Here is a 26,191-nt window from a genome sequence, read left to right as displayed (position 1 = left end):
AGCTACAGAATTTATGGGCATTCTCACATCTTTTAACCATATTGGGTACTTCAACGTACTTATTTGCCATAGTTTCAAATAACTATCATTTATGGGTCTTTTCATATAAAGTATCAGTGTTGGGCTCAATTATCACTTATCTGGTTGTTTTATACAGATCCAATTTATCAGTGGAAGAAGAGGTTGTCGATGTTGACGAATCTAAAACTAGAGTGGAGTTGGTTGTTGAAACTCAAAGAATCTCGGCTTCTGAATTGTTGAAGAATGAGAATGCACAGTTGTTAGGATATGCTATACTTTGGTGGATAACCCCAGAATCTGTTTTCAAGATATTGCCTTTCTACCTTTATTCTTCTTTGAACATTACAACTTTTATCACTACACAGGTCATCCCAGAAAGCGCATTCGCTGTTGCAATAACGCCATTATTGAACTTTCTTGAAATCCCTATGTTGATTGGTGCATCTCATCTTGATTTGATTGTGTTTGCTGTTATGCTGAAACAGGCTTTGATTTCTGGAAGCGGCTACGCATTTTTCATCTATTCTTTCATTTGGGTCCTTAGATTTGAAACCTCTGAAGCTAGTCGCACTTCTTTGAACACTTGTGTCAACCTGCTTGACGAGTTGATATCAGCTGATCATCAATCTTTTGTTTATTACAACTGGAGAAGGTGTAGATGGTTGTTGAATAAAATTGTTCCTTTAGACAAAGTGATTGAAGACCAAGAGCAAACATATGCTGATGATGATTGTGAATGTGACTGATGTGATACTACAATATTGTGAAGTAAGACTGTATTACATCTATTATCCATCTATAAACCAGATCTCAGCTCTGTCAGTTGTTCCCATCCGTCTGAATCTTCCCAACTTTGTTTACCTTTACTCATTAATGACTTGATTGTAGATTTTGCCTTATATTTCCAATCTTTGCAAACTAAATCACCAGCACCATGTTTACCAGGTAACTCACCCAACGATTCATAAGCAGCAACTAAGTCTGAACATGCTTCAACTGTCTCATTCCAAACCTTTTCATCAACTTCTAAATCTGGGTTGTGACTTATAGCTCTGTAAGCTTTCTCATGACAATCCAAACTTGCCCAAGGCTTCTTTCTCCATAATTCAACTCTTGCGATAATTCTCCATAGTCTAGCGGATGATGTTATAACACTAGGTAACGTAACCGTGGTGAATTCAAGACAAGATTTCTGGAAAAACGTCAGTTCACATTCATCTTCAGGATATGGGTTTGAAACTAATATTTCGACTAATTTTTCAACAATAGGTATATCTATTGAACCTTCACCTGATTTTTCCTTTTTACTCTCCACTAATCTTTTACAGGCTAATAAAACTTCATCCCAATCGCGTAGTTTAGCAGCAACAAGCAAATAATTGTCCCAAATTCTCCAACTTTTCTTGTTATCATCCGTGGCCACTGCTTTCTTCAAAGCTGCAAATGCTTCTTTTGTTCTATCAAGACTTACATGCGCACTTGCCAAGTTGGACCAAGCCAAAGAATTGGAATCATCTAATGCAACACAACGAGTGAAAGCTTCTGCAGCTAGCTCAAACTGAGATGATTCTAAACCTAAACAACCATAAAAGTACCAATTTGCAAAGTTTAAAGGATTGATGCTTAGAGCATCTCTCATGTGTTTGATAGATTCTTCAATGTTTTTAGTGACACCTTGTGGTGGATAATAATAATATTTACAAAGACTGACTTTTGCCTTGACGTATTTTGCCATATCCCAAGCCTTATACCAATATTCAGGATTACCTGTTAAGTCACCCTTTATTGAAATAGCCCTAGCATCATTTGGGTGAGTTTGAATTCTTTGTTCAATGATTTCTAAAGCTTTTGATTCTTCACCAATAGAAGCATGACATAATGCGACATCAGCTTCTAATCCCAATCTTTCATAAATTTCAATGGCACTTTTAACTAAACCTAATGACATGAATTTTTCTGCAAGTTTGGTATCCAAATCCCATCTAGGAATTAATGGCAATTGGAAAAGGAATTTTGAACGTGTAGCAGCTGATGAAACTTCTGTTGTGGAAGGGATATATTTTGTTTGGATCTTTAATCCAATTTCTTCAACAAGAGATTGCATTTGTAATATACCACGTTCAATAGTACGTGCTTTTGTAGTTTCTAAAATGGATCTTTCCCATAATGCTCTTGAGAAAACAGTATAATTGACTGATGTGTTTTGTGACTGGTACAAGACACGGGCAACCAATGACATTAATTGAGATGAAATCAAAGCATCATTTGAAGGTGAAGTCTGACGTAAGGTATAAAGACGTAATAACAGTTGGATGTTGTCATAATCTGATAAAGTTGGTTGATTATTTGGGTCGAGAGCTTTCAAAGATTCTGGGATGTATTCTGATCTTAAAGACACCGGTAATAGAGTTGAGTAATCGATTTCCTGTAAATCTGTTTTTTGCTTTTTGATAATTTGTTCATCCAAGTTTTCATTTCCAATATCTTCAAAATGTGGTTTTTCCAATAGTAAATCAGAATTCAAATCAAAATTCTCTGGTGTTTGATTCTTGCCAGAGGATTTAATAGCATTGAAATAATTTGATTTGGCCAATATTATTAATCCTGAGTGTGCAACTTGTTGGAATTTCGTTCTCTTAGCCTTAGCACCAGTTAAAACAAATTCAAAGTTGGTCAACTTTCTAGCACTGAGCAAATTTGGCAAAGCCAAATGTTCCATGTTTGATTCCAAAGAATTCTTGGCCTTTTCCAAGTAATAGACAATACTCAATTGTTTTTGCAACTCTTCATTAAGACCGAAACCAATAGACTTCACAACAGAATCATTCAAAATAGATGCGCTTATAGCGACGTGAGGCCCAGAAAACTCTGGAAACAAAGACAACTGAACCATAATAGCCCTTGATCTCCACCAATTAACAGCAGCATTTAGCACATCATCTTGTTGAACAACTTGATCTTCAACGAATTCTTCTGTTGAATCATAGTGATTTAATAATAATGATTTTGAAACATTTGACAATTGTTCAAAAATATGTAGTGACAACAACAAAAATACAGGATCTTCGGCACCATGATATGCTATTTGACCATAGGCACTTAATGCATTGGTTGCCCTTGTTTGTGATTCCTTAGCATTTGTGTCTTGAGGGTATAAAAACTCAATTGAAGATAGAGGCGATTGAGGACCAGTGAAATTGTTTTGAGTGAACAAGTACAGAGAAGCAATAGCAATGAACAATGCAGCTTGATTATCCTTAGCAATGATTGATTTAGTAAATGCTGAGAGTGCTTCGTTCAAGTTCTCATTCAATAGTAGATGCTTGTTTGATTCAACTATTGGTAATATTAAATCATGTTGTAATACTTTATGATAGTCACCATTCAGTATTAGCTTAGCTAATTCTGTTTCTGAACCCGCATTTTCTGGGAAAACAGCTTGATCAGAAGGTGTGGATAAGATTAACTGTGAATGAAGTAACCTTAGCGGATCCATGGCGGCTTTTTTGATAGAAATGTTTCTTTCAAAGTTTGGTCAGATTTGTAATGTTGATGTTTTCGAAATTTTTTTTCATGAAGCTCATCGCGAAAAACAAAAAAAATCTACAAATTAGGAACTTTCCGTTTTGGGAATGTATGTGTCTTTTGTCACATAAGTTTATCATTCTATTCTAGTAACTAGATCTTGTAGAAGCCATATGTAATCGATCAAAACTTCAAGGTATGTGGACCTTTGGTATGAGAAGCTGCCTTTGAGAGTTGTAATGCAGACGACGTTTGGTAACATAATTTGCAAATATTGAAAAGCTGGTGTAACCGTTATAGGTGGGAAGGTCTATGTATTTCGAAGATTTGTACTAGTATATTTTACTGCGTGGGTCATGTCACAACTCATGCAGTTTCGATTTCCCATACACCTTTCTTAACTGCTTCATAACGGCTCGTGCTTACAATATTGTTGGTAACGCACAAATAGACATAGGTTACAAAATTTTTTGGCACCAGCTCAACTAGCTGGCGGAAGGGTATTTTCTATTAAAATTTGATTAGTTTTGGACATTGATCCCTGCTGGTGGTACTTGAACTCAGGGCTAGCGAAGATCTGATGATTAATATTCGTCGTATTGGAAAATTGATCTATTGTCAAAGGATCTAACGCTCTGATGTGGATTCTAAAAGCACATCCTGTGGTGAAAATTGAAGTTGGACGTAGACGTGAGCACTTAATTTGGTTATTGTGCAAAATGAAACAACTTGTACATACACAAATCATAGACAAAAAATATTTCAACGGTTATTTCTTTAAACAGTTAAATTAGACGGTGAGCTTGAACTTGAGCTTTGAAGTTTGGCACATGTTCAATTTAATTTGAGCTTATAGCTTTGACTAAGCTCTGACATAATCCTCCAAGCCAAAAGCCGAAATCACCAAGAATTTTACGGTGAATAAACTCCTCGGCCTTCAACAGTTCATAAAATAATTTCTCCAAGCGAGTCAAGTCGCAGGAACATCACGATTCAAGAATTAATGTTTTCCTCTTCTTTATCAATCATACCTCCATCTAAATTTGAAAGCTCCATCTTCTTTTTGTGTCTTGTGTCACCGATGATCTTGAATTTCACGTTGGTGATGATGTTGTACGAATTCCCCACGTGTAGATGTTGAAGACTGATATGATATGGGCGGATCTAGAAGGCATACAGGAAATTGGGACACTCTTGTACTAAAATCACCAAAGGGACTTTACATGTACAACATCCTAAACTCCAGCAAGAGCACTCGAGTTCGAGGAGGCCAGAGTCCTGGTGGTAGGTGGTGGGCTCCCGTATGTCATTGGGTGGTCAACTCCTCCCTGTCATAGGTGTGACATGACACCTCTGTGTCGTACGGCTTGCTCTAGATAATTGGGGGAGAAAGTATCTTGATTTGACGCGATTCTTGTGTTGATAAGTAAAGCAGTAGTTTTTTTAGGTATATCTTGAGCCTTGTGTATTAATTAAAGTTACAGTATCGTGGGCTCGTGTCTGGTATGAATGGTTGACGAACTGCTGACAAGTTGATCTATGTTATTCGAACGCAGCCTCTCCCTAGTGTAGTAGGAACAATTTTTCACCCATGTGAACCCCAATTTAATCACCAATTTTATAAGAAGTCTTACATGAGTACCTATCAATTTTCAGCACTCTCTTCACGTTTATGTTAGCGACAGATCTGGTACATTTTTGTAAAATTGGCATCGCACGAGTCAAAAGAACAACCTGTTGCACCGTATTTATGTGCCATTTCTATTCAATTCTTAACGTCCTTCACCTTGCAGAATTGATAGCTAGGATTTCCCTCGTGCCATCACTTGAAATGCCCGTCAAAACTCAAATTGCGCTAGTATCTCTTTTGACCCTTCGTTGCTAAAAGCCAACTGCGTACAAAATCGTTGCGGCATATGGTACTCGGCTGAAAATACAATTTGTGAACGTGTATCTCTCTGGCTACTTGTATATAAATTAAACCTATTCCCTATGTTCTTGATCACCTATGCCTTTATCAATTAAGCACAAAAGTCGCGATTCCAGCTGGCAATGAAAATGTCGACTCAAAAGGAAGCTGTTGAGAAACAGAAAGAAACCGTCATTGAAATCGATAACCCAGATGGTCACAAAATTCAATATGATGGTGAAGCCAGATTAAACAGATACGCCAAAAAGAAATCATGGTCAGATATCTTCACAATTATTTGTTGTGGTGTTGCATTGATCTCTGATGGTTATCAAAATAACTTGATGACAATGATGAATGCTCTTTTCACAAAAGAGTATCCAAAAGAATATAACTCTACCATGAAGACAAGAGTTTCAAATTCTTTATTAGTTGGTGAAATTATTGGTCAAGTTGGTATTGGGTTAACTTGTGATTATTTAGGTAGAAAATGGGCTATTGTCACTACAACTGTTTTAATTGTTATTGGATCTATTTTAGCAACCGCTGCACATGGTGTCACTACAACTGGTATGTTTTGGATGCTTATCGTCTGTAGAGGTGCTATTGGTGTTGGTGTTGGTGGTGAATATTCTGCATGTTCAAGTTCAACATCAGAAGCTGCTAATGAAACAACAAAGAAAAGAGGTCGTATTTTTGTTTTAGTCACAAATTTACCATTATCACTAGGTGGTCCATTTGCTTTAATTATCTTCTTAATTGTTTATTGTGCCGCTGGCGGTGAACATTTATCAACAATTTGGAGAGTTTGTTTTGGTCTTGGTATCATTTGGCCATTATCTATTTTCTATTTCAGATACAAAATGGCAACTTCTCATTTATACAAAACTTCAGCTATGAAGAAGAATGTTCCATATTGGTTAGTTTTCAAGTATTACTGGCCAAGATTGATTGGTACTTGTGGTTGTTGGTTTATTTATGATTTCGTCACTTTCCCTAATGGTATTTTCTCATCAACTATCATTTCATCAGTCTTGGATGACACAAAGGATTTGAAAAAAGTTGCAGAATGGACTTTGTTATTAGGTATCATTTCAATTCCAGGTGTCTTACTTGGTTCATTGGTCATTGATAGCTGGGGTAGAAAGAATTGTCTAATGATTGGGTTCTCAGGTTATATTGTTTTAGGTTTAATTATTGGTTGTGCTTATGACAAATTGAAAAAAATTGTTGCTTTATTTATTGTTTTATACGGGTTGTTTACAGGTGTGGCAAGTTTTGGTCCTGGTAATGCAATGGGGTTAGTCTCTTCTGAATGTTATGCTACCCCAGTCAGAGGTACTCTTTATGGTTTGAGTGCAGCTGTTGGTAAAGCTGGTGCGGCTGTTGGTACCCAGTGTTTCACATCTATTCAAAATAATCTTGGAAAACAATGGACATTCATCATTTCTGCTATTTTAGGTTTGGTTGGTGTTGTCATTGCATTCTTTTGTATTCCACATTTGAAAGAAGATGATTTATTGATGGAGGATGTTAAGTTTGAAAAATATTTGAGAGATAATGGTTGGACTGGTCAAATTGGTTTGGCAGATTCTGACTCATCCACGGATGAAGCAGCTTCTTCTGTTGAAAGAGTCACTATTGAAGAACCACAAAAAGATGATACTAAGTCAATCAACTAGGTGGTCGTCGCTGTGTGTGTGTGTGGGTGTGTGTTTTCCCCTAATGCGTTTTGATTTGATTATTGGTACGGTGTCGTATTGGCAGTATACTTTTGGCAGAGTAGCTAAGAGTATTCGCAATTTACTTTATTAGAGCTCAGTTACATACAGAAAAGTTAACGTTCCTTTGTTTAAGTTTTTATTTATATTAATGCGAAGTATTTTATTGTTGTTGTGTTGTTGCGTGACAAAGTAGTGGATAAAGTATTTGATGATGTAGTCAATTGTAATTTGGTGTTGTCGCCTTTGGCTAAGACATATATATGAATGAACTCTGTAATAGTTATATTAATGATTGCAGTCAGCTAATTGATAATGTTCTTCCACCCATATATAATATATCAATATTTTTGCTGAGCACTTAGCTGATATTGTTCCTAGTAATTGCAGCAAAAAATAACAATATAACTGCGTAGATCAACAGCACTACAACTATGAATTGCCAACAGGGAATAGTACAGTTCAGTATGATAGGATTATCACCTTGAGCATTATTCAGGTAGATTCTATTGTCATTGTTGTTGGAGGCTGAACGACGCTGTTGCAGAGCTTGTTCTCTTTGAATAAATACGTTTTCAATTGAGAAGACATTATCATATGGATTTGTTCCAGAAGCTGTTTGACGTTGGATGCCATCGATATAACTTGGATCACCATTCAGTGTATATCTTGGAGGTCTTGTTGAACAAGTAGCTGCTGGTGAAGGGAGGTTTTGTTGAATTTGAACTGCTTGATTGTAGTCCGGCAATGGAGTTTGAGAGCTTTTGATAGAGATTTCTGTGATTGAAGTTGTTTCAGGTTGATCAGCAGTTTCAGTAGTCGCTTCATTAACATTATTAATGGTGACTTGGCAGCTTGGAGGTCTGTCATTTTGGGGAATAGCATCCTCCAATGTGTCGTTGGTTGTTGAATCCAAATGTTGACTATTAAGCATTTGATCAGTTTATTTGGTGGCCTTTTGTTATGGAGATCCAAGAAACTTCCTTGACATGTTCTTTAGCTTTTTGTTTTCCTACTGGGACATTTTCTTCTTTTTTGTCTTTGTGTACTACCAGCTCAACAATAATTTCAAAACTACAAAACTATACACTAGATTGATCCACAAAGCGGCTGGGAACTGGCTGCCGTAGCAGCAACCTCTAAATTGCTTACTAAGAAGACTAAGAGGTGACACTTCAGGTGTATCATGTACAATTTAGTTCAACATAGAAGTTAACAGGCAATTTTGATTTATATTGATACTATCGGCCTTCTTGTGTGAATATTAATAACAGAACCGTACTCTCGTTACTCTTGTGACACAAAAAACAGTTTCGCGGAAACCCTAAAGAGCGGTACCAGGCTCGGGCCGGTCGTGTGAAAGGCTAAGGTTGAATTAATTATACGTACAAATACCCATCAAAATATCCAATTATATCACATACGACTCATGTTTTGGGAACAGGAAGATCTATGATCTATTCCCATCATTACCAGCTATAGCAAAATGAATGAATTCCATGATTAGTTTAGATCACACTGACCATACACGGCAAGTGACGCCATACTCATCACTAGACTAACTATAACAACAAACCCGTCTTTTTCAAACCTTGTCTTAATAATGGATCCCAAGTAACCAATAATCCAGTTCCCCACAATACCAACTAAGATCTCGAGTCCAAAAAATTGTGATTCTTCACCTTTGGGTAATACTTCACTATAAAGGGCACGGTTCAAAGACCTGAATGAGCTTGAGATAGCTATGTATAGACACTCGATGACCCAAAACTCAATTCCATACTTTAATCCAAGAGGATTCCAATCAAAGACTCCAACTATTACATATAAATAAATTGCCATGGTAAATAAGGACAGTCCATAAACCCAGCAACGACCAATGTTTCCAATCTTCATCCAACAGAATGTTCCGAAAGCTGCACACGTAAAACTCCAAATCATAAAACCAGTATACATGGGGTCATTGCCAAGGTACAGTTTCCTGAACTTCATATTTACAATCATCATAAAATTAACCATTCCACAATTCCATAACCCCCAAGCAATGCATAGTTTTATAACATTACTCCTCCATTGTAACATTCGATTCTCACCTTGACCCAATTTTTTCAACTGAAAGCTAATGCTAAATACAATCAATCCAATACCAAAGACGCAGTAGTTTAGACTTATCTCAGCTAATGCAAAGATATAACCAGCTATCAAAACGCTCAATGCACCAAAATCGCTAAAGATCATACTTCGCCCACTAACCTCTTTTGAATCCTCGCCTTGTCTAATCAATCCTGGTATAATTGAACTCAAACAGGATTCATAAAGTGCAGTAAATGAAATCATGCCAATATAAGCTCCAGATGTAATCCATTTTGATCCATTGGGTATAATTATTGGAAGTATGAAGATCATTGAAAACATTGCAAAGAGGATAATGATAAACCGCAATAAAATGACTGGTTTTATATAGAGTAATAGCGGCATTGTAACAACTGATAAGAGAGAGCCCCAAGAACGTAGTTTCAAGATGAATGCTTCAGGTGAGGCGACATTTTGGTTATAAAGCTGTGATTGAATCAAAGCTGGAATATAAGCTCTTTGAAGTGTAGATAATGGTGATGTTGTGAGGTTCAATAAAAGAAATGTTCTGTAGTTCTCTGAACAAGATTTTTGAACTAATAAGCCTTCTTCATCTCCTGAACTATCTGATTCCATTGTTTTGAAGTGTATAATAGATCCCCGCTGTCGTTACCACTTCCATAAAAGAGGATCATGGTGATTCTTTATAAGGGAATTATCATGAGCAAATAAATCTCATGTACCGAGTCAGCGATCATTGGGAATCGATAATGAGCATTTTTCTAGCTTTATCTAATAAGACAAAGTATAACTTTTCATTTGGTTTCAAATCCAGGTACAATTTGGGTCTTTGTTTGCTGATGATGTTCAAGGATATAAACTAAAGTTTTTAGGCCTCCTTATTTTGAATAAACCGACGTCTGCCAAAGTCATCGGCACAATAGAACCACTGTTCCATCCCAACATTACGCAAACCAAAAAAATGCCAAAATTAACGTTAGAAACAATACTCCCCTTGGAGAAATTATTGAAACTTCACCTTTTTTTACACTTTATACGATGGTAAATGACTATTCATCTATAGGGATTGATCCTCTAAGGAAAAAACCAACACCAAAGACTTTCAAACTTCTACTTATATTTGCACTACTGATAATCGTCGGGAGACAACTATTTGCAATGAGTGACAATACAACAAGTGGAGCTTTGAATTTCAAGCTATACAGCCACAACATAAGATATGACAATAAAAACATTTCAGGTGGTGAAAAGCCTTGGAGTCAACGCAAACAGGAGATTTATAAATCCATCAAGTTTAATGGATTCAATACAAAGACCGTTGTTACTTTACAAGAAGTTTTGAAGAATCAATTAGATGACTTGTTGAAACTATTGAATGAAGAGAAAGATTTAGGATGGACATATTTTGGTGTTGGAAGAAATGATGGTAAAGAAGCTGGTGAATATTCGCCAATCTTATACAACAAGAATGATTTCAAATTGATTGACTCTTCAACATTTTGGTTAAGTGAGACCCCTGATGTTCCATCTCGTGGTTGGGATGCAGACCAAACTAGAATTGTTTCTTGGGCAAGATTAAAACCTGTTGATAAGGGACAATCCATTAACGTTTTCAATACACATCTAGACCATATTGGTGTTGTTGCTAGAAAGGAATCTGTCAAGTTGATTGCTAATAAGACAGTTTCGTATAATTCGGATATTAGTTTTATCACTGGTGATTTCAACAGTGAGCCAAAGGAAGAAGCATATCAAACATTATCAAAAGTTTTTAAAGACTCAAGACTATATAATGATAACAAGTATGGGTTTGATAATACATTCACTGGATTTGATACCAAATCGAGACATAAAGTTATTGATTATGTTTTCTTTGATCCAAGATTGACAACTATTCAAGGGTTCGCAGTTCTAGATAATCATTTCGATGGTATTTACTCAAGTGACCATAGACCTTTACTTGTTGAAATTAGTTTATAGAGAAATTTTGTATTACAATTGTCATTACGTTCACTGTAGGCTTTCATGCGTTTTGCGCAAAATATCGCCGATATCACAGAACCCGAGACAAACTATGCTAATTTTCCATTCTTATGAATGGTCTTCGAAGTCCAACGAAACCAGTCAATAGCCAATACTCAACCTCCCTCATCGGTGGCCTCGATGATCTTTCGCCATGTTTGAAAACTGGGCTTGGTTTCGTAAATTGTTATAACTGAAAGCCGTTAAGTTCGAAGTCAAGAAACACCCACGAACCAAAAAGCTGGACCAAGAGACGCCTAAAAAACGACACCTAGAAAAAGTATAAACAGAGTATTTTTATAAATAATCGAACAATTCTTGGGAGTTATCTTTAGTTTGTAGCCTTCATTATAAACCTTTCACGCTCATTCACTATGCTTTACAAATCTTTGTTACTAGCTTCACTCATTTCATTATCACTAGCTAATCCATTTGCGGAAGCAGACCCATTAGCATGGGCAGATGCAAACCCATATGCCGAAGCAGCAGCTGAAGCCTACGCTAAAGCTCTAGCAGAAGCTATGGCTATTGCCCACCCAGATCCAGAAGCTTATGCATTAGCAGCCTCAGCTGATGATTGTGCTACAATTGGATGTCATGCCGCTTGTGGTTATTTAATCATTGATGGTTCAGCTTGTTCAGAAAATAAGACAGATAGTTATTCAGGCCCTTATAACACCACTTGTTTATGTGCCAGTGATGGTCATTTCATGAACAGATACCCAAGTTGTATGGAATGTGGTTGGACTTTATGGAAATATTATGGACCTTATGTCACTAGTGCTTTGGAAGCTTGTTCCACTTTATCAACAGAACCAACTGGTACTCTGAGATGTTCCACCACCTTAAGTCAAAGTTACACCAAAGATGCAAATGCTGGTTGTGCCTTTGGTGGGGCTTGTGTTAGCTCTAGCACAGCTGGTGTTTCTAATGCCACTGTTACTGGTATCTCGAATAGTTCGAGCAATAACACTTCACCTTCTTCCAATGGTTCAAATGGTTCAAGTGTTGCAAGGGCAACCAGTGGTGGTGATGGTAGCACAGCAGCTTCATCAACTGGCTCTTCAAGTGGCTCAAGTGCAAGCAGTTCTGCGTCGTCTTCAGGTTCATCCTCTTCTGCCACCAACGGTGCTCAAATGTTGGTTGCTGGTACCTCCATCTTTGGTGGTTTAGTCTTAGCCTTGTTGATCTAGATCCCTGGATCACATTTTCTGTATAACTAATAGTATTTTCCCAATAAATTATAATATCTCAACAATTGTGTCAAAGTGTAAACCCTCAGTAAAACATGGATTCGCGAAGAGCTTATGAATTTTCAGTCTGACGCGTCTCCAATACGACAGATCAGATTTCTCCAAAATCAAAACAAATCAACAACAAACCAAAACGAAGGAGCCTATTCACAAGCAAAAACTCAATCAATCCAAAGCTCAAATATTCGAAATGGATGCCAATAAATCAGATAGTTCCATAATTCTGGATTTGGCATGGAGACAAATCGACAAGTCCAATTCAGGCTACGTGAGTATACACAGCGGCTGATTCTAATGGCGATTAATCACTAACCTTCAACGCCTAGATCCATGGAAGAGATTTCCCCTTGTTATTTGATGCTATCGACTCTCTTTTGAATTCTCAGATCCTTAATTTTACAGGACGTAATATTGTTAAAGATTTTTCCAAAACTAAGGCTCATTACAAGATTCAAAAACATGAATTCAGAAACTTATTCAATACATTGCTAGGTACATCGTTCAATAAAGCCCTTGAATCAATTCCATATGATCGCACAATGCTACAGATTGAAAGAGCAGATGACAGCGTGCTTCCTACAATACCAGTGTTAACCTCAACTCCGGTGAAAGATGAAGATGAAAGTATTGAACCAAATTTCAAGGCACAATATAGTAAAATCAAAAGATTACATGATAATAGTGAAGATGAAATACGGTATCGTGATAACATTATTGAACAATTAGAGAAAAGGGAAATTGGATCAAGAGATAAAGATTCCCAAATTAAATCTTTGAATAAAAAACTAGATGATTTAGAAGAAGATGTGGTTTATAGAGATAAGATCATAATTGATAGAGATAATGAGTTGAAATTGAAAGATGAGAAACTGCGAAGACTACAGGATAGATTGAAACTGATGGAGGATGAAGTAAAGTTATACCGAGATAATGATGATAAGGTTGTTGTTAAACATAATGAATTTTTCAACAAAGCATTGATGGAAAGAGTTCAAGAACAACAAAGAGCAATAGGAGCATTGAAGAATGCATTGGCTGAGAAAGCTAACATTGTTTCAAAAAATCCAATAATAATACCAAGTCCATCAAACGCAAGCTCCAAAAACTCAACATCATCTTCATGGAGAAATGTTACTTATTCGATATTGATTCTCATTCTATTATTTTTCATCCTCAAGCCAAAGTCCAGCTTTAAATCTCAACCTTGGTATACCAACACATTTCTGGAACCTTTCTTTTATCATTTATTTGAGGATACAGAAATTGATTATGATTATTATAACTTGGGAGATGTGGATTTTGACTTTCTACAAACATAAATCATATAGTACAAACATTATATTACTGATTAATTAAACACTAAAAAAAAGAATTGAAACACACTTGGAAAGGAAAACGTACTGATATGTCTATTTGTTGATAAACTGACAAGCCAACTTGAGAAGAACTTTTGCAACTTTTTCAATAAGATTATTATTGTTATTATTGTTATGTTGTTGCTGTTGTTGATAACCACCTTGGTTATAATTGTTGTTATATTGTTGTTGTTGTTGGTATTGAGGTTGTTGTTGTGGTTGGTAAGCATTTTGTGGAGGTTGATAAGAACCTTGTTGACCACCAACTGAAATTGGAGTAACGTTACCCCAAGATTGTGGGATTCTTGCATTAGCTAAATTTATAACCAAAACACCAGTGTTTTTAGGATCGATATGGGATTTGAAACCAGCTTCATCACATAGTTCTTCCACTGCAGGTTTCAATTTAGCAACACCGTTTTGAGAATGTAGACCTTTACCAACAATAACTTCTAATTTACTTTCATGTCTTTGAATACCAGCCACTATTCTTTTTTTCAAAACCCATTGGGCTTCTTTGACATATAACCCATGTAAATCTATTTCATCAGAATCACTATCAGCATTATTGGCAACAAACACATATTCTGCAGCTTGAAAATTATAGTTTTCAGCTATGTCAACTTGTTTCTTTGCAGCTTCTGATAATTCATGAGCTCTTTGGCCATCACCGTTTTTATAAGCTTTTTGAGATTCACTAGATAGCTGTTGTTTTTTCTTATAAGCTAGGTCAGCTTGTTCTCTAAGTCTTTTATACTCAGGATCTGAAACATGGTTGTAATCACGTTCTTGACCTCCTAAACCGTTATCAGTTAGCTATTACAAAGCTCTTAGACTCTCTAATAAGATACGTACCAGTTAGCAAATGGCCTCTATCTAAATAAGCTGCAGCACTCATCCCAGTATAACTTTCAACGACTCTTTCCTGTCAACCAGACCTCAAAGAATTCAAAGCTGGCTGTTTTTCGATAGACTTTTTAGTACCTGAAATTTGACGGAAAAGTAAACAGAAAGCGCGAAGGGTTTTCTTACACGTGCACCTCATATCTATCACGTGCCTTTAAGATCTCTGCCCTATTCTTTTTTTCGATTGTGACGATGAACAAAAAAACAAAAAAAAACTTCAAGATGTCTGGATGTACGCCCATCGGTCAGAATTTTTCAAAAAATCTATAGACTTTGAAAATGAAAATTTCAACCTTCACTTTAACTTGGTACTAATACTTTTAGTTCATCAACATTAATAAGGATCACAATGGCTAAATCAACTCCAAAACAGTAAGTGATTATAGAAATTACAGGGATAGAGAAAACAATATCCAGAAGAATCATACCACTTAGTCATTATCAGGAAGAGAATGAAGAAGAATCTATTTCTTACTACTAATCTTTCTGTGTTCATCATATTCTTTTCCACTTCAATATTCAGATAAAGTTTCATCTTTACTCTGAGAAGTTAGAAAAGGATGTGTGTTTTAGGGAAAACTTTTGACAACAAACTTCTTTTAAAGAAGTGAGTAGAGGCATGGGTTATTATAGGTTTCAATTTCTGACTGTCTGAATTACCAATCATAGTCTTGAAACTCTATATTTCCTCTGACCTTCAAAAAAACAACCTAGGTTGATCAAGCCTTTGTGCTATGACAACCATCATCGAATGAGTGGTATCATTTCGATGGAATTATTTTGACATGCCTTCATGTTTTATGATTGAATTTAAACTAACTCGAATTAAAGAGTCATCACCGCTGAACAAATTTTAGTTCCAGAATCTCAATTAAAGAGAAACACTGCTGCTGCTAAATTATCTGAAAAAGCTGTCGCTGAAAAATTAGCTCGTAAACAAGTATGTTAAAAATTTTTCCCACAACCAGTGAAATTCATTCTTCTTTGTGATGAAGACCATTTATTTTAAATCGACTAGCTACGGCGATGTTGTTTGTTTGTTAACCATCTTTCGGGGCTGATAAGAAGAATGAAATTTCTAGTAACTTTTATGTTTATGCAAGTGTACTAACTAATTATTTAAAGGCTAACAAAGAAAAACGTCAAGCTTTATTAGAAAGAACTGCTGCTTACCACGCTGAATACGTTGCTAACGAACGTGCCATCATTGATGCTAAACGTGAAGCCAAAGCTGCTGGTTCTTACTATGTTGATGCTCAACAAAAATTAGTTTTCGTTGTTAGAATCAAAGGTATTAACAAAATCCCACCTAAACCAAGAAAAGTTTTACAATTATTGAGATTGTTACAAATCAATGCTGGTGTTTTCGTCAGATTAACCAAAGCTACTGCTGAATTATTACGTTTAGTTGAACCATATGTTGCTTACGGTTACCCATCATTATCAACCACCAGACAATTAGTTTACAAACGTGGTTTCGGTAAAGTTAACAAACAAAGAATTGCTTTATCTGACAATGCTATCATTGAACAAGCTTTAGGTCAATACGGTATCACTTCAGTTGAAGATTTAATCCACGAAATCTACACTGTTGGTCCAAACTTCAAACAAGCTAACAACTTTTTATGGCCATTCAAATTATCCAACCCTTCAGGTGGTTGGGGTGTTCCAAGAAAATTCAAACATTTCATTGAAGGTGGTTCTACTGGTAACAGAGAAGAATTCATCAATGCTTTGATTAAAAAACAATTATAAGTTGTTTGAGTTTTCTCTACAATATAGAAAGGGTTAATATGGGTTTTTATAGTGTTTTTAAAAGGATAATTATGATAACTTGTTTGATCTTTTTCAAAAAAAATTAAATAATGGATTTCTGTATATTATTATGTTGGCTAATGGGTTTTTTATTTCTACATCAATTGTAATTCTTTTCTCGAGATGATAGCTTCAACCTCTAGGCTCTTGCGTTAAAGGTGATCAAACGATTGGGACTGGATCTATTGCGCTAGTTAGGCTAGGCGGTTAGCTTTATCGAATTTTCAATAGTTATACAATGAACATACTCAGAGCAATTGAACATAATCATTGGAGTTTATTCAACTAATTCTCAATTACATTACACATTACACATCTAACTCTTCATTTATTTGGCAATGGAATTCACAACTTTCTGCATCAAATGATCATTTTTTGTACGTTTCAAAGTAATTTGTTGTTGTTCTCAAAGAAAAAAATGAAGCATTTCGAAAAAAACCTTCAACCGCCAACTTCAACAAGCAAGAAAACGTCAAAACATCTAAATCAAGCTATGAACTGTTGTTAATAAAGCTTTTCGGTTACTGGTAGGCTGATATATTGTGATAATGGGGTTTCAATCATCAAATGCTTGGTTGAGTAAACAAACTAGTGCTGGATACTTTCGTTGATCTTGAACTGTGACGCTATGCTGTGCTGACCTTGGTTTTGATCTTGAATTGTGACGCTATGCTGTTTAGAATGCTCTTGATGCTATTATCTTAAGCGCTTTGAAATCATCTTGTCGAAGCATGGTTGACCTTCAGAATGCTTATTTCAAAATGTTGATAGAAGGGGTTTCAGATTTGATCTAATCACAAGGAATTTGTGGATTTCTTTTCACCAGGTCCAACATTGGAGTTGAAAGTTGGGGAATACAATCTGGCAGTTGCAAGCATGATAGCTTTTCATGAGAATACACTGGTGAATATAGCTGGATACTGCTTTCTCTGCTTTTTCTGCTTTTTCTGCTTGTTTTCTGCTTCTGCTTGAAATAGTTAGAAGAGGATGTTCAAAAGAAATATAAATGAAAAAATACAGACAGTTGATGGTTGCCATTGAAATTTTTATATGTTGCCTAGTTGCCTATGATTTTGTGTTGTCTGATGATACTTTTTATGAACGTCTTTGGGCAACCAAAGAATTTCTCTTAATGATCATCTCTCACCAACAGCTGTACATGGAAAAAGAAATCATTAAACAGCCTCAACATCATGATCAAGAGTGCAGAACATGAATCACTTCCAGATGGGAAGGTGGCTAGAGTTGAAAATGAGACGATGAATCAACTTGAGGATTAGTATCTCGTGATAAATGTGTCATTTTTAATGAAAACTTGGCTTTTGAGGAGGAGACATGTTCTCATTGCCTACTCTACCGTGATAACTTCTGTTGGAAAGACTCAAAAGCCGTTACAAGGCACAAATTAATTAGACATCTGGATCACAGAATATTCTGAGTCCTTAGAATCAGCTTGAAACAATGCAACCATAAATTTGCAAAATTAGAGAAGATTCAGAATCATCATGAGTTTTCATCAAATTCTTTTCCAAAACGTACAACTCATTTTACACCGGGAATTGAAGGATTGATCATCTATCTAGAGATGTTGTAAGATCAACCACATGGCATATATAAATCAAGTTGAACGGGAAAATACGACGGTTATAAGTGGTGATTCGGTTTGATTCCCATGAACCTTACAAGTATTACATCGTAGCCAACCGATTCTCATGCACAACGGGTTTGAACAATGCCAGTGATTTCGTGAATCTTGAACCGTCTTCCCTTTTCCAGCTCCAAATTGTGCACGTTTGAACGTGTAGTTTGTAGGGTCCTTTGAACATTCGCGTGAGAGCGTGGCCCAACCTGACACTTTATTTCGAATCTGTCAAAAAATGGCGGTTGATGTGGTTTCCCACGTGTGTCAAAGGAAAAGGCGAAGAAAACGTGCTTTTAGATTGGGATTGGAGAGGTGAATGTTGGGGCAGCTACAAGGAAATGGGCAGAGGATGGTAGTCAAAGAGAAGGGTCTGTTCTGTCTTTTACTATGAGACGATGGTGGTGGTTACTAGCTTGAGCTATACCAATTTGAACGAGCTAACTAGCGTTTTTGGTTCTCTCCTTGGGCTCTTGCCAGCTTGATCTGATTCATCTGATTCATGCTCAAGAATCCGATACATGGCTTTGGCCAGAGATCACCAACGTGGGAACTTGTTGAAACCAGTAAAAGCACGTGTGCTGCTAAGAGCCATGACAAGCTTTACCGACCCTCACAAGAACTTTTCAGAACGGTTGCCAATGCTCACATTTACTGTCAGGAGAAGAAGTCTAATCTACAAGTCTTGGTTAATCACTCCATCAATCTACATCAATCACCATTTAATCCTTCAAATTGTAGCACAATACCCTTAAAATCAATCGATCCTGTGATCTAAAACTCGTGTTTGATAATTACAGACGCACAATACAAACGAAGGCCGTTTCTTTTCACTGTTGGCTGCTTCCAGATTACTTTTTTTCCCTTTACGCTTTGGGCTTATCCATACAAAAAAGTTTCTATTTTTTTTATATGCCTGCAAAAACTGCAAATAATACTCACACGTGTGTTGGAAAAATTAACAAAACTGGTGAATTTTTATTTTATTTCTGCTAAGACACTGGATAATGATTTCCCATATATAAACTCTGGTAAAGAACCTTTTAACGATGAAGATGAACTACTCTTTGTTTCTCTATCAATACATTCATACAATCAAACTTAGAAATGGCTTCAACTATTGATGAAAAGAAAAACCCAGCTGAAGTTGGTATTAAAACCAAAGGTGGTAACTCTGCCTTCCACAATTATTTGAATGATTTCAGTCATATTGATGATCCATTAGAAAGAAGAAGATTAGCTTTGGAAAAAATTGATCAAGCTTCATTTGGTTGGTATCATGTTAGAGCAATCACTGTTGCAGGTGTTGGGTTTTTAACTGATGCTTATGATATTTTCGCTATTAACTTGGGTTTATCAATGATTGCCTATGTTTACTGGGGTGGTTCAATTCCTTCATCAACTTCAACTTTATTAAAAGTTTCCACTTCTGTTGGTACTGTTATTGGTCAATTAGGTTTTGGGTTCTTAGCTGATTATGTTGGTCGTAAGAAAATTTATGGTACTGAATTAATGGTTATGATTGCAGCTACTGTTGCTCAATGTGTTATTGGTGAATCAAAAGCTATTTCCTTCCCAGCTATTATGACTTTTTTCAGAATTATTCAAGGTATTGGTATCGGTGGTGATTATCCAATGTCTTCAGTTATTTCTTCAGAATTTGCCACAACTAAATGGAGAGGTGCCATTATGGGTGCTGTTTTCGCTAACCAAGGTTGGGGTCAATTGGCTGCTGGTTTAGTTGCCTTAATCTGTGTTGCAGGTTATAAAGATCAATTAATTGTTGCGAACAAAGCTTCTGAATGTACTGGTGATTGTATTAGAGCTTGTGATCAAATGTGGAGAATCTTGATTGGTTTCGGTTGTGTTCCAGGTTGTATCGCTTTATACTATAGATTAACTATTCCAGAATCCCCAAGATATACTTTAGATGTTGAATATGATATTGAAAAAGCTGTTGCTGATTCTGGTAAATTTGCTTCAGGTGCTCATGGTAATGCTGACAATGAAGATGTTCAACAATTAAGAGTTACTGAAAGAGTTAAAGCTGAAATTATTCAACCACCAAAAGCTTCATTCAAAGATTTCTGTACTCATTTTGGTCAATGGAAACATATGAAAATTTTAATTGGTACTGCTGGTTCATGGTTTATGTTGGATGTTGCTTATTATGGTTTAGGTTTAAATACCGCCACTATTTTACAAACTATTGGTTATGCTTCATCTAAAAATGTTTATCACTCATTATATAACCAAGCTGCTGGTAATTTGATTTTGATTTGTGCTGGTTCTATTCCAGGTTATTGGTTCTCTGTTGCTACTATTGATACTATTGGTCGTAAACCAGTTCAATTGGGTGGTTTCCTTTTATTGACTATTATCTTGTGTATTATTGGTTTTGGTTACCATAAAATTGGTGAACATGGTTTATTAGGTTTATATGTTATTGCTCAATTCTTCCAAAATTTCGGTCCAAATACTACTACTTTTATTGTTCCAGGTGAATGTTACCCAACAAGATATAGATCTACTGCTCATGGTATTTCAGCTGCTTGTGGTAAAGTTGGTGCTATTATTGCTCAAACCGCTTTAGGTACTTTAATTGATCACAACTGTGCTAGAGATGGTAAAAAGAAGAACTGTTGGTTACCACATGTTATGGAAATCTTTGCATTATTCATGTTGGTTGGTTTCTTTATCTCTTTCTTAATTCCTGAAACTAAAAGAAAAACTTTGGAACAAATTTCTGAAGAAGTTCATGGTGAAGTTGATCCATCAAAAATGGCTAGATCAAATGCTGAACATTATCCAGAAACTAGTTCAGGTGATCACATTGTTTGAGTTTTTAATGATTTTTTCCCACATTCATACAAAACATGTCATGATATAAAAAAGATATTTATATATAATAGTTCCATTCGTTTACATCTTTTTTTTAATAATAATTTAATGAGTTTATAATAGATTACAATGTTTGTAGATGAAGATTTGGTATTGATTCTGGACAATGGAAAGAAGAACCACTGTCTGTACCCTCGCATCGCTTCTGTATTTAAGGTACCTGAATCCCAGTGCTTGATGCGATTGTTCTAGTGATCAATAATTGCAATTTGGTACCTTGATTAAGCAATATTATTATACAGAAGCTTTCAAAAGCTTGTCAAGAAGAAGTTTGTTCCTTGACTTGACAGTTGATTGTAATTTGACGGCTTTTGATTTGATGCAATGTTGATGAGAACCAGATAATATAGAGTCGACAGTTTCAAATTATACCTAGAAGTGGTAAACTGAAGAGATTGCTGCAACCTATGATGGGTTATCTATGTATCTTTATCTATGAGTTTTCATATCTATCTAGCTATCAGCTTTATCTCGCAAAGCTTCTTATAAGATGTCGATCTTTTTCCTTTTCCCTATGTTTCCTAGATACTCTGGTATCAAATTCAATTTCACAGCCAATTATATACAACATGAACCCTTGAGACTAGCTGATAAAGATCATAAAACCATCGTTACAAATTTAAAAGACTTGAGACTTGAAATTGATCAATAGCAAACAAACAACTTCTCAATTTCAACACACATCACGTCGTTGACTCGTAGTTTGGAAAAAAAAACTTTTGAAAACCTACCGGATACGGAAGTCTACCGAATCCGTCTAATGGTCTTAAATTGTAAATTAATAATGATGATTGTAGATAAATATCCCAATCAGCGTAGTTAACATTAACACCATCAATTTTAGCAAATAGAATAGATTTCAATAAATGGTTAAATTTCTCTGCTTTACCATTAGTATTTGCGTGGTATGGAGTTGTTTTCTTTGAAGTAACACCAACTCGTCTTAACATTTGTTGAAATTCTTCACTAATGAAAGCAGCACCGTTATCATGGACAATTTCTTTTACTTGTAGATTAAATTGTAGCACCAAATCTTGGACAAAATCAATGGCAACAGCAGCACTCACATCCTCCACTGCTCTTGCAGTAGCCCAATTTGTCCCATAATCAATAGCAACGATAATATGTTTCTTGCCACGGGCCGTGGTCGCTAAGGGACCTGTGAAATCAATTCCAAACCGATAAAAAGCTCGAACGTAGCTTATAGGGGTCAAAGTATGGCCCATAGAGCTAGGTCTCACTTTGAGCTGGCAGTTGTTGCATTGTCTAACCACCTCATGTAACACCAAAATATAATTTGGACACCAATACTTCTTCAAAATTTCAGCGGCGAGTGGCAGTAATTTGGCATGACCATAGCGTTGATGTATCTCGATTGCTTTAACTTTGAAATCTTCTTCAACCAAGACTTGAGATAGCTGGTTAGTCTTCTTCTGTTTGATGAATAAATCTCCTTTGTCATCAATTGTAAAAGTCTGAATAACCTCTAATCGATCTAAACCTTCAGGTAAATTATCACCATCCATTAAGAAACTGTGAATTGCTTCCAACTCAGCATAGGTTAGGTTGTCAGCTGAAAAACAAAGTTTTTCTTCCAAAGGACGATAAAGTTCTAAGATGTGATTTTCATCTGCCTCCTCATCAGAATTATCTTCTTGTGCAATCGGAGCCTCATCAGCAGCATCACTCTGATTATCCTCGTTATCAACATCTTCTTCATCATTAGCAGCTAACACTCTTTGATTTTCTTCTTGATGAAATTTCAACAATTCAACCTCTGGTTTCGCGAATTTCTTGGGAAACACTAAATCACCAGTATCATCCAGACCTGGATACGATTCATATGCTCCTTGGATCACAGTGGGAACATCCTTCGCATCAATAGTGACTCGTGATAATGGATCAGCTAGATTGTGGATACCAGGGACGTATTTTATGGTGATGTCAAAATGTTGAAAGGTATCAATAAACTTGGCTAATCTGCGATTCACCTGGCCCGTTGAATTCATGAGTAGGGACAACGATTGATGATCAGTTAGGACCTGGATGTTCGCATTTCCTTCAATATAATGTCTCCATTTAACCAGACAATGGTGTACTGCCAATGCTTCACGTTCTTGAGCAGAATAATTCATCTGGGTAGTGTTCATTAACTTCGACTCATACTCCACTGGACGTAATTTGCCTGAATCACCTTGTAATAGCACACCCCCTATACCATATTGGCTAGCATCAGTTATAAGCACCACTGGTTTGTCAACTTCAAACAATTTCAAAACAGGAGTAGAACACAATAGCGATTTAATTTTCAAAAATGAGTCTAATTGTTCATGTGATAACACCACTTTGGCATTTTTAGGCACTTCACCTTTTAGCAATTGGTAAAGCGGTCTCGCTAATGTTGAATATCCCACCATATATTGTCTCTGATAGTTGGCAAAATTGAGGAAACCACGCAATTGAGTTGATGTTGTCGGAATTGGCCAGTCAGCGACTGCTTGAACCTTTTTTGGATCAGACTTGAGTCCATCTTGAGTTATGATATGACCAAGATATTGTAACTCTGGAACTAAAATGTGACATTTATCAATATTCACCTGTAATCCAGCAGCATTCAGACGATGGAGAACTTTAATCAAAACGTTGTAATGCTCCTTAAGCGACGATGTGTGCACTAATATGTCATCAATATAAACAATAATGCCCTGAATACCAGTTAACAAACGAGTTAGATATCCCTGAAAATGGGAACTCGCATTTCGTAACCCAAATGGCATCACGGAGAACTTGTAATGCCCAAGATGAGACACGAAGGTACACATCTCAGAGCTCTCCGGAGTCATTTTCAATTGATGGAATGCATTCTTTAAATCAATAGCTGACAAAAATGAAGATTGAGCTACCGATTTCTTAACATCTTGAATGCTTGGAATAACACATTGTATGGCCACCAGTAACTTGTTGAGCTTTCTCAGATCAATGCAAATTCTATAAGAATCCTGCTTGGGAATACACACCAATGGAAAGGACCAAGTAGGCGAATGATTTTCTTCAATCAAACCAGCAGCCACATTGCTTTGAATAAACTTTTCAATGGCCTCAGCTTGTAACGGTGAAGTAGAATAAGCCGTAGAACGAACTGGTGTTACTGATTGAGTTGTGTCCAGTTCATTAGTTAAATCAACAATGAAATCATCAACGTCTCTGTATCTTAGGTCCTTATCAAACAATTTTGGGTAAGTTTTGAGAATAAACGCTGTGAATTCCTGTGTGGTAGAGAACTGGGATACCTTTGTTAAAATTGTGTCTACAGGATCATTGTCAGAGAGAATGCTTTCATTTTGTACACTATGTAACTGTTCATCAAGTTGAGCTAATGCATTAACTGCTTCTTCAATTGCTGCTTGATTTTGTGGAACCAGTTCGATAGTTTGATGTACTCCATTCTTGCGGTTTCTTATATCCAATGAACCTTTGAACACTTTTGTCTGGAAGTTATAGTTTTGTGGGTAGATGAAACTATTTCCTAACACTAACTGAGGTGACAATTCTATTGGCAAAATAGCGGCTTTTAAACGAACCTGATCTTCACCAAATAACAAAGTAATAACAGCATCAGTCGTAGACACGACAGTACCAGCAACACCATTCACTCTAATGTGATATGACCTCTCTTGGATTGGTATTTGCAGTTGCTTAACCAACGACTCAGTAATATAAATACCTTCAGCACCAGAATCCACCATAGCTTGAACTGACATAGTCGATAATGACTCTCCTAACGATTGTTTTAACAGTTCAAAGTTGTAGATTGCAGAGGGAATTTTGATATGATTCACCTGAGATGATAATTGAATGGTCTCTTCAGCAATAAAAGGGGTCTCTACCATATTTTCACTCAAGGTATTGAAAGATTCTTGGACCATATCTTCCTCTGGTTCCACAAGCAATTCATCATCCTCATCGTCCTCAAAGTTATCTGATGGTAACTCTACCACCTCATCGTCTAATTGATAAAAACGTCTTGTGAACACTTTGCCACGTGGAGGAAATCCTTTAACACCTTGACGATTAGATTTAGAAAACCCGTTTTTTGTACCATAACCCTTGAAATCACTCTTTCCCTGAGCGGCCATAGTAGATGAGACTTTGGAACCACCACTCTCTCTCTTAAACTTCAAACAGTTGGCCTTAACATGTCCTGGGATCCCACAGTAAAAACACTCTCCAGCACCACCAGCTTTCATTACTTTCAATTCTTCAACAGTACCTAGTAAATCAGGATTTGATGACGACAATTCAGCATCAACCAATGGAAAAGTAGCATTCAACGAAAACTGTTTGTTTAATTCTTTGAATAACTGATTCAGATCTTCAGATGGGGACCTCATCTCATTTTGGATTTGGAAACCAAAATTTGGAAATAACAGTCCTAAAATACGAACTCTAATACTCTCTGCTGGTAGTAAACGTCCCGGAACTGATTGATAAGCAAGTTGAAACTCTTTCAAAAACGACAGAACTTTCATACCTGGTTTTGGAATCAATTGGTAAAATCTTTCTAATTTTGAACCGTAGTACACAGTCATATTTAGGTCACTAAGGCAAAAACTCACGATGTTCATCCATGATGGTTCATAGTTCGTACTCTCCAATAACAGTAACCACTCATCGGCAACCATAGATGAGGGTAAATAATTTACCATAACTTTGTACCAACTAGAGTAGGAGACCTGAAGTGCCATCATTTGAGATTGGATATTCTTGAGTTTATCCACAATTTGGACATCATCACGACCAGTAATCTTAAAATCATTAACAACTTTCAATTTACTCAACAATTTCAAATCACGTTCTATGTCCCTGTCGGTGGTCTGACCTTCTTGTCCAGTCACCATTCCCGGAAAATATGACACCATGTCATCTTCATCTCTTTCCCATGGAGCTGGTGATAATGCCTTGGAGCGAGCAAAGTAAACACCATCAACCTTATCAGCACCTGTAACATAAACCTTACGATTCATCAATTG

General features: G+C 36.3%; 10 protein-coding genes across 10 annotated transcripts; 6 read left to right on the top strand and 4 right to left on the bottom strand.

Annotated features, from left to right (window-relative positions):
* Nucleotides 1-325: 325 nt before the first annotated feature.
* EMW1 (tetratricopeptide repeat-containing protein EMW1) lies at nucleotides 326-2,794 on the bottom strand. The gene has a single exon (XM_019186231.1). It carries the CDS (start codon nucleotides 2,738-2,740, stop codon nucleotides 818-820), a length of 1,923 nt encoding a protein of 640 aa, XP_019040323.1. The 5' UTR covers nucleotides 2,741-2,794; the 3' UTR covers nucleotides 326-817.
* A 2,810-nt stretch (nucleotides 2,795-5,604) lies between these two features.
* Nucleotides 5,605-7,137, top strand: GIT1 (Git1p; the record flags this gene model as incomplete). The annotated part of the gene is made up of 1 exon (XM_019181549.1): nucleotides 5,605-7,137. The coding sequence occupies one exon, from the start codon at nucleotides 5,605-5,607 to the stop codon at nucleotides 7,135-7,137; it is 1,533 nt and encodes a 510-aa protein (XP_019040322.1).
* Nucleotides 7,138-7,537: 400 nt separating this feature from the next.
* Nucleotides 7,538-8,110, bottom strand: WICANDRAFT_77761 (uncharacterized protein; the record flags this gene model as incomplete). The annotated part of the gene is made up of 1 exon (XM_019184609.1): nucleotides 7,538-8,110. One exon carries the CDS (start codon nucleotides 8,108-8,110, stop codon nucleotides 7,538-7,540), a length of 573 nt encoding a protein of 190 aa, XP_019040321.1.
* Nucleotides 8,111-8,679: 569 nt separating this feature from the next.
* Nucleotides 8,680-9,591, bottom strand: WICANDRAFT_77760 (uncharacterized protein; the record flags this gene model as incomplete). Its single annotated transcript, XM_019184608.1, has 1 exon — nucleotides 8,680-9,591. The coding sequence occupies one exon, from the start codon at nucleotides 9,589-9,591 to the stop codon at nucleotides 8,680-8,682; it is 912 nt and encodes a 303-aa protein (XP_019040320.1).
* A 725-nt stretch (nucleotides 9,592-10,316) lies between these two features.
* Nucleotides 10,317-11,250, top strand: WICANDRAFT_52016 (endonuclease/exonuclease/phosphatase family protein; the record flags this gene model as incomplete). Its single annotated transcript, XM_019182684.1, has 1 exon — nucleotides 10,317-11,250. Exon 1 carries the CDS (start codon nucleotides 10,429-10,431, stop codon nucleotides 11,248-11,250), a length of 822 nt encoding a protein of 273 aa, XP_019040319.1. The 5' UTR covers nucleotides 10,317-10,428.
* A 416-nt stretch (nucleotides 11,251-11,666) lies between these two features.
* Nucleotides 11,667-12,485, top strand: WICANDRAFT_61681 (uncharacterized protein; the record flags this gene model as incomplete). Its single annotated transcript, XM_019183230.1, has 1 exon — nucleotides 11,667-12,485. The coding sequence occupies one exon, from the start codon at nucleotides 11,667-11,669 to the stop codon at nucleotides 12,483-12,485; it is 819 nt and encodes a 272-aa protein (XP_019040318.1).
* Nucleotides 12,486-14,215: 1,730 nt separating this feature from the next.
* Nucleotides 14,216-14,668, bottom strand: WICANDRAFT_23927 (Smr domain-containing protein; the record flags this gene model as incomplete). The annotated part of the gene is made up of 1 exon (XM_019181007.1): nucleotides 14,216-14,668. A coding segment is annotated over one exon (453 nt), but the record flags the coding sequence as incomplete, so codon positions are not given.
* A 487-nt stretch (nucleotides 14,669-15,155) lies between these two features.
* WICANDRAFT_104224 (60S ribosomal protein uL30) lies at nucleotides 15,156-16,915 on the top strand (the record flags this gene model as incomplete). Its single annotated transcript, XM_019180405.1, has 3 exons — nucleotides 15,156-15,178; nucleotides 15,638-15,746; nucleotides 15,932-16,915. 3 exons carry the CDS (start codon nucleotides 15,156-15,158, stop codon nucleotides 16,559-16,561), a joined length of 762 nt encoding a protein of 253 aa, XP_019040316.1. The 3' UTR covers nucleotides 16,562-16,915.
* A 1,727-nt stretch (nucleotides 16,916-18,642) lies between these two features.
* Nucleotides 18,643-19,170, top strand: WICANDRAFT_99687 (uncharacterized protein). Its single transcript, XM_019186694.1, has one exon. The coding sequence runs from the start codon at nucleotides 18,763-18,765 to the stop codon at nucleotides 19,036-19,038; it is 276 nt and encodes a 91-aa protein (XP_019040315.1). The 5' UTR covers nucleotides 18,643-18,762; the 3' UTR covers nucleotides 19,039-19,170.
* Nucleotides 19,171-19,367: 197 nt separating this feature from the next.
* Nucleotides 19,368-21,101, top strand: PHO84 (phosphate transporter PHO84; the record flags this gene model as incomplete). The annotated part of the gene is made up of 1 exon (XM_019183229.1): nucleotides 19,368-21,101. One exon carries the CDS (start codon nucleotides 19,368-19,370, stop codon nucleotides 21,099-21,101), a length of 1,734 nt encoding a protein of 577 aa, XP_019040314.1.
* Between the last annotated feature and the right edge of the window lie 5,090 nt (nucleotides 21,102-26,191).

This window comes from Wickerhamomyces anomalus (assembly GCF_001661255.1).
Source record: "Wickerhamomyces anomalus NRRL Y-366-8 unplaced genomic scaffold WICANscaffold_2, whole genome shotgun sequence".
Taxonomy (NCBI): domain Eukaryota; kingdom Fungi; phylum Ascomycota; class Saccharomycetes; order Phaffomycetales; family Wickerhamomycetaceae; genus Hansenula; species Hansenula anomala.
The sequence above is the reverse complement of the archived record's forward strand: the minus strand, read 5'-3'. Positions and strand labels throughout refer to the sequence as shown.

What these genes read in the sequence shown, in the direction of transcription:
- EMW1 (XM_019186231.1), bottom strand. Translation starts at nt 2,740, where the DNA reads ATGGAACATTTGGCTTTGCCAAATTTGCTCAGTGCTAGAAAGTTGACC.
- WICANDRAFT_99687 (XM_019186694.1), top strand. Translation starts at nt 18,763, where the DNA reads ATGCTCAAGAATCCGATACATGGCTTTGGCCAGAGATCACCAACGTGG.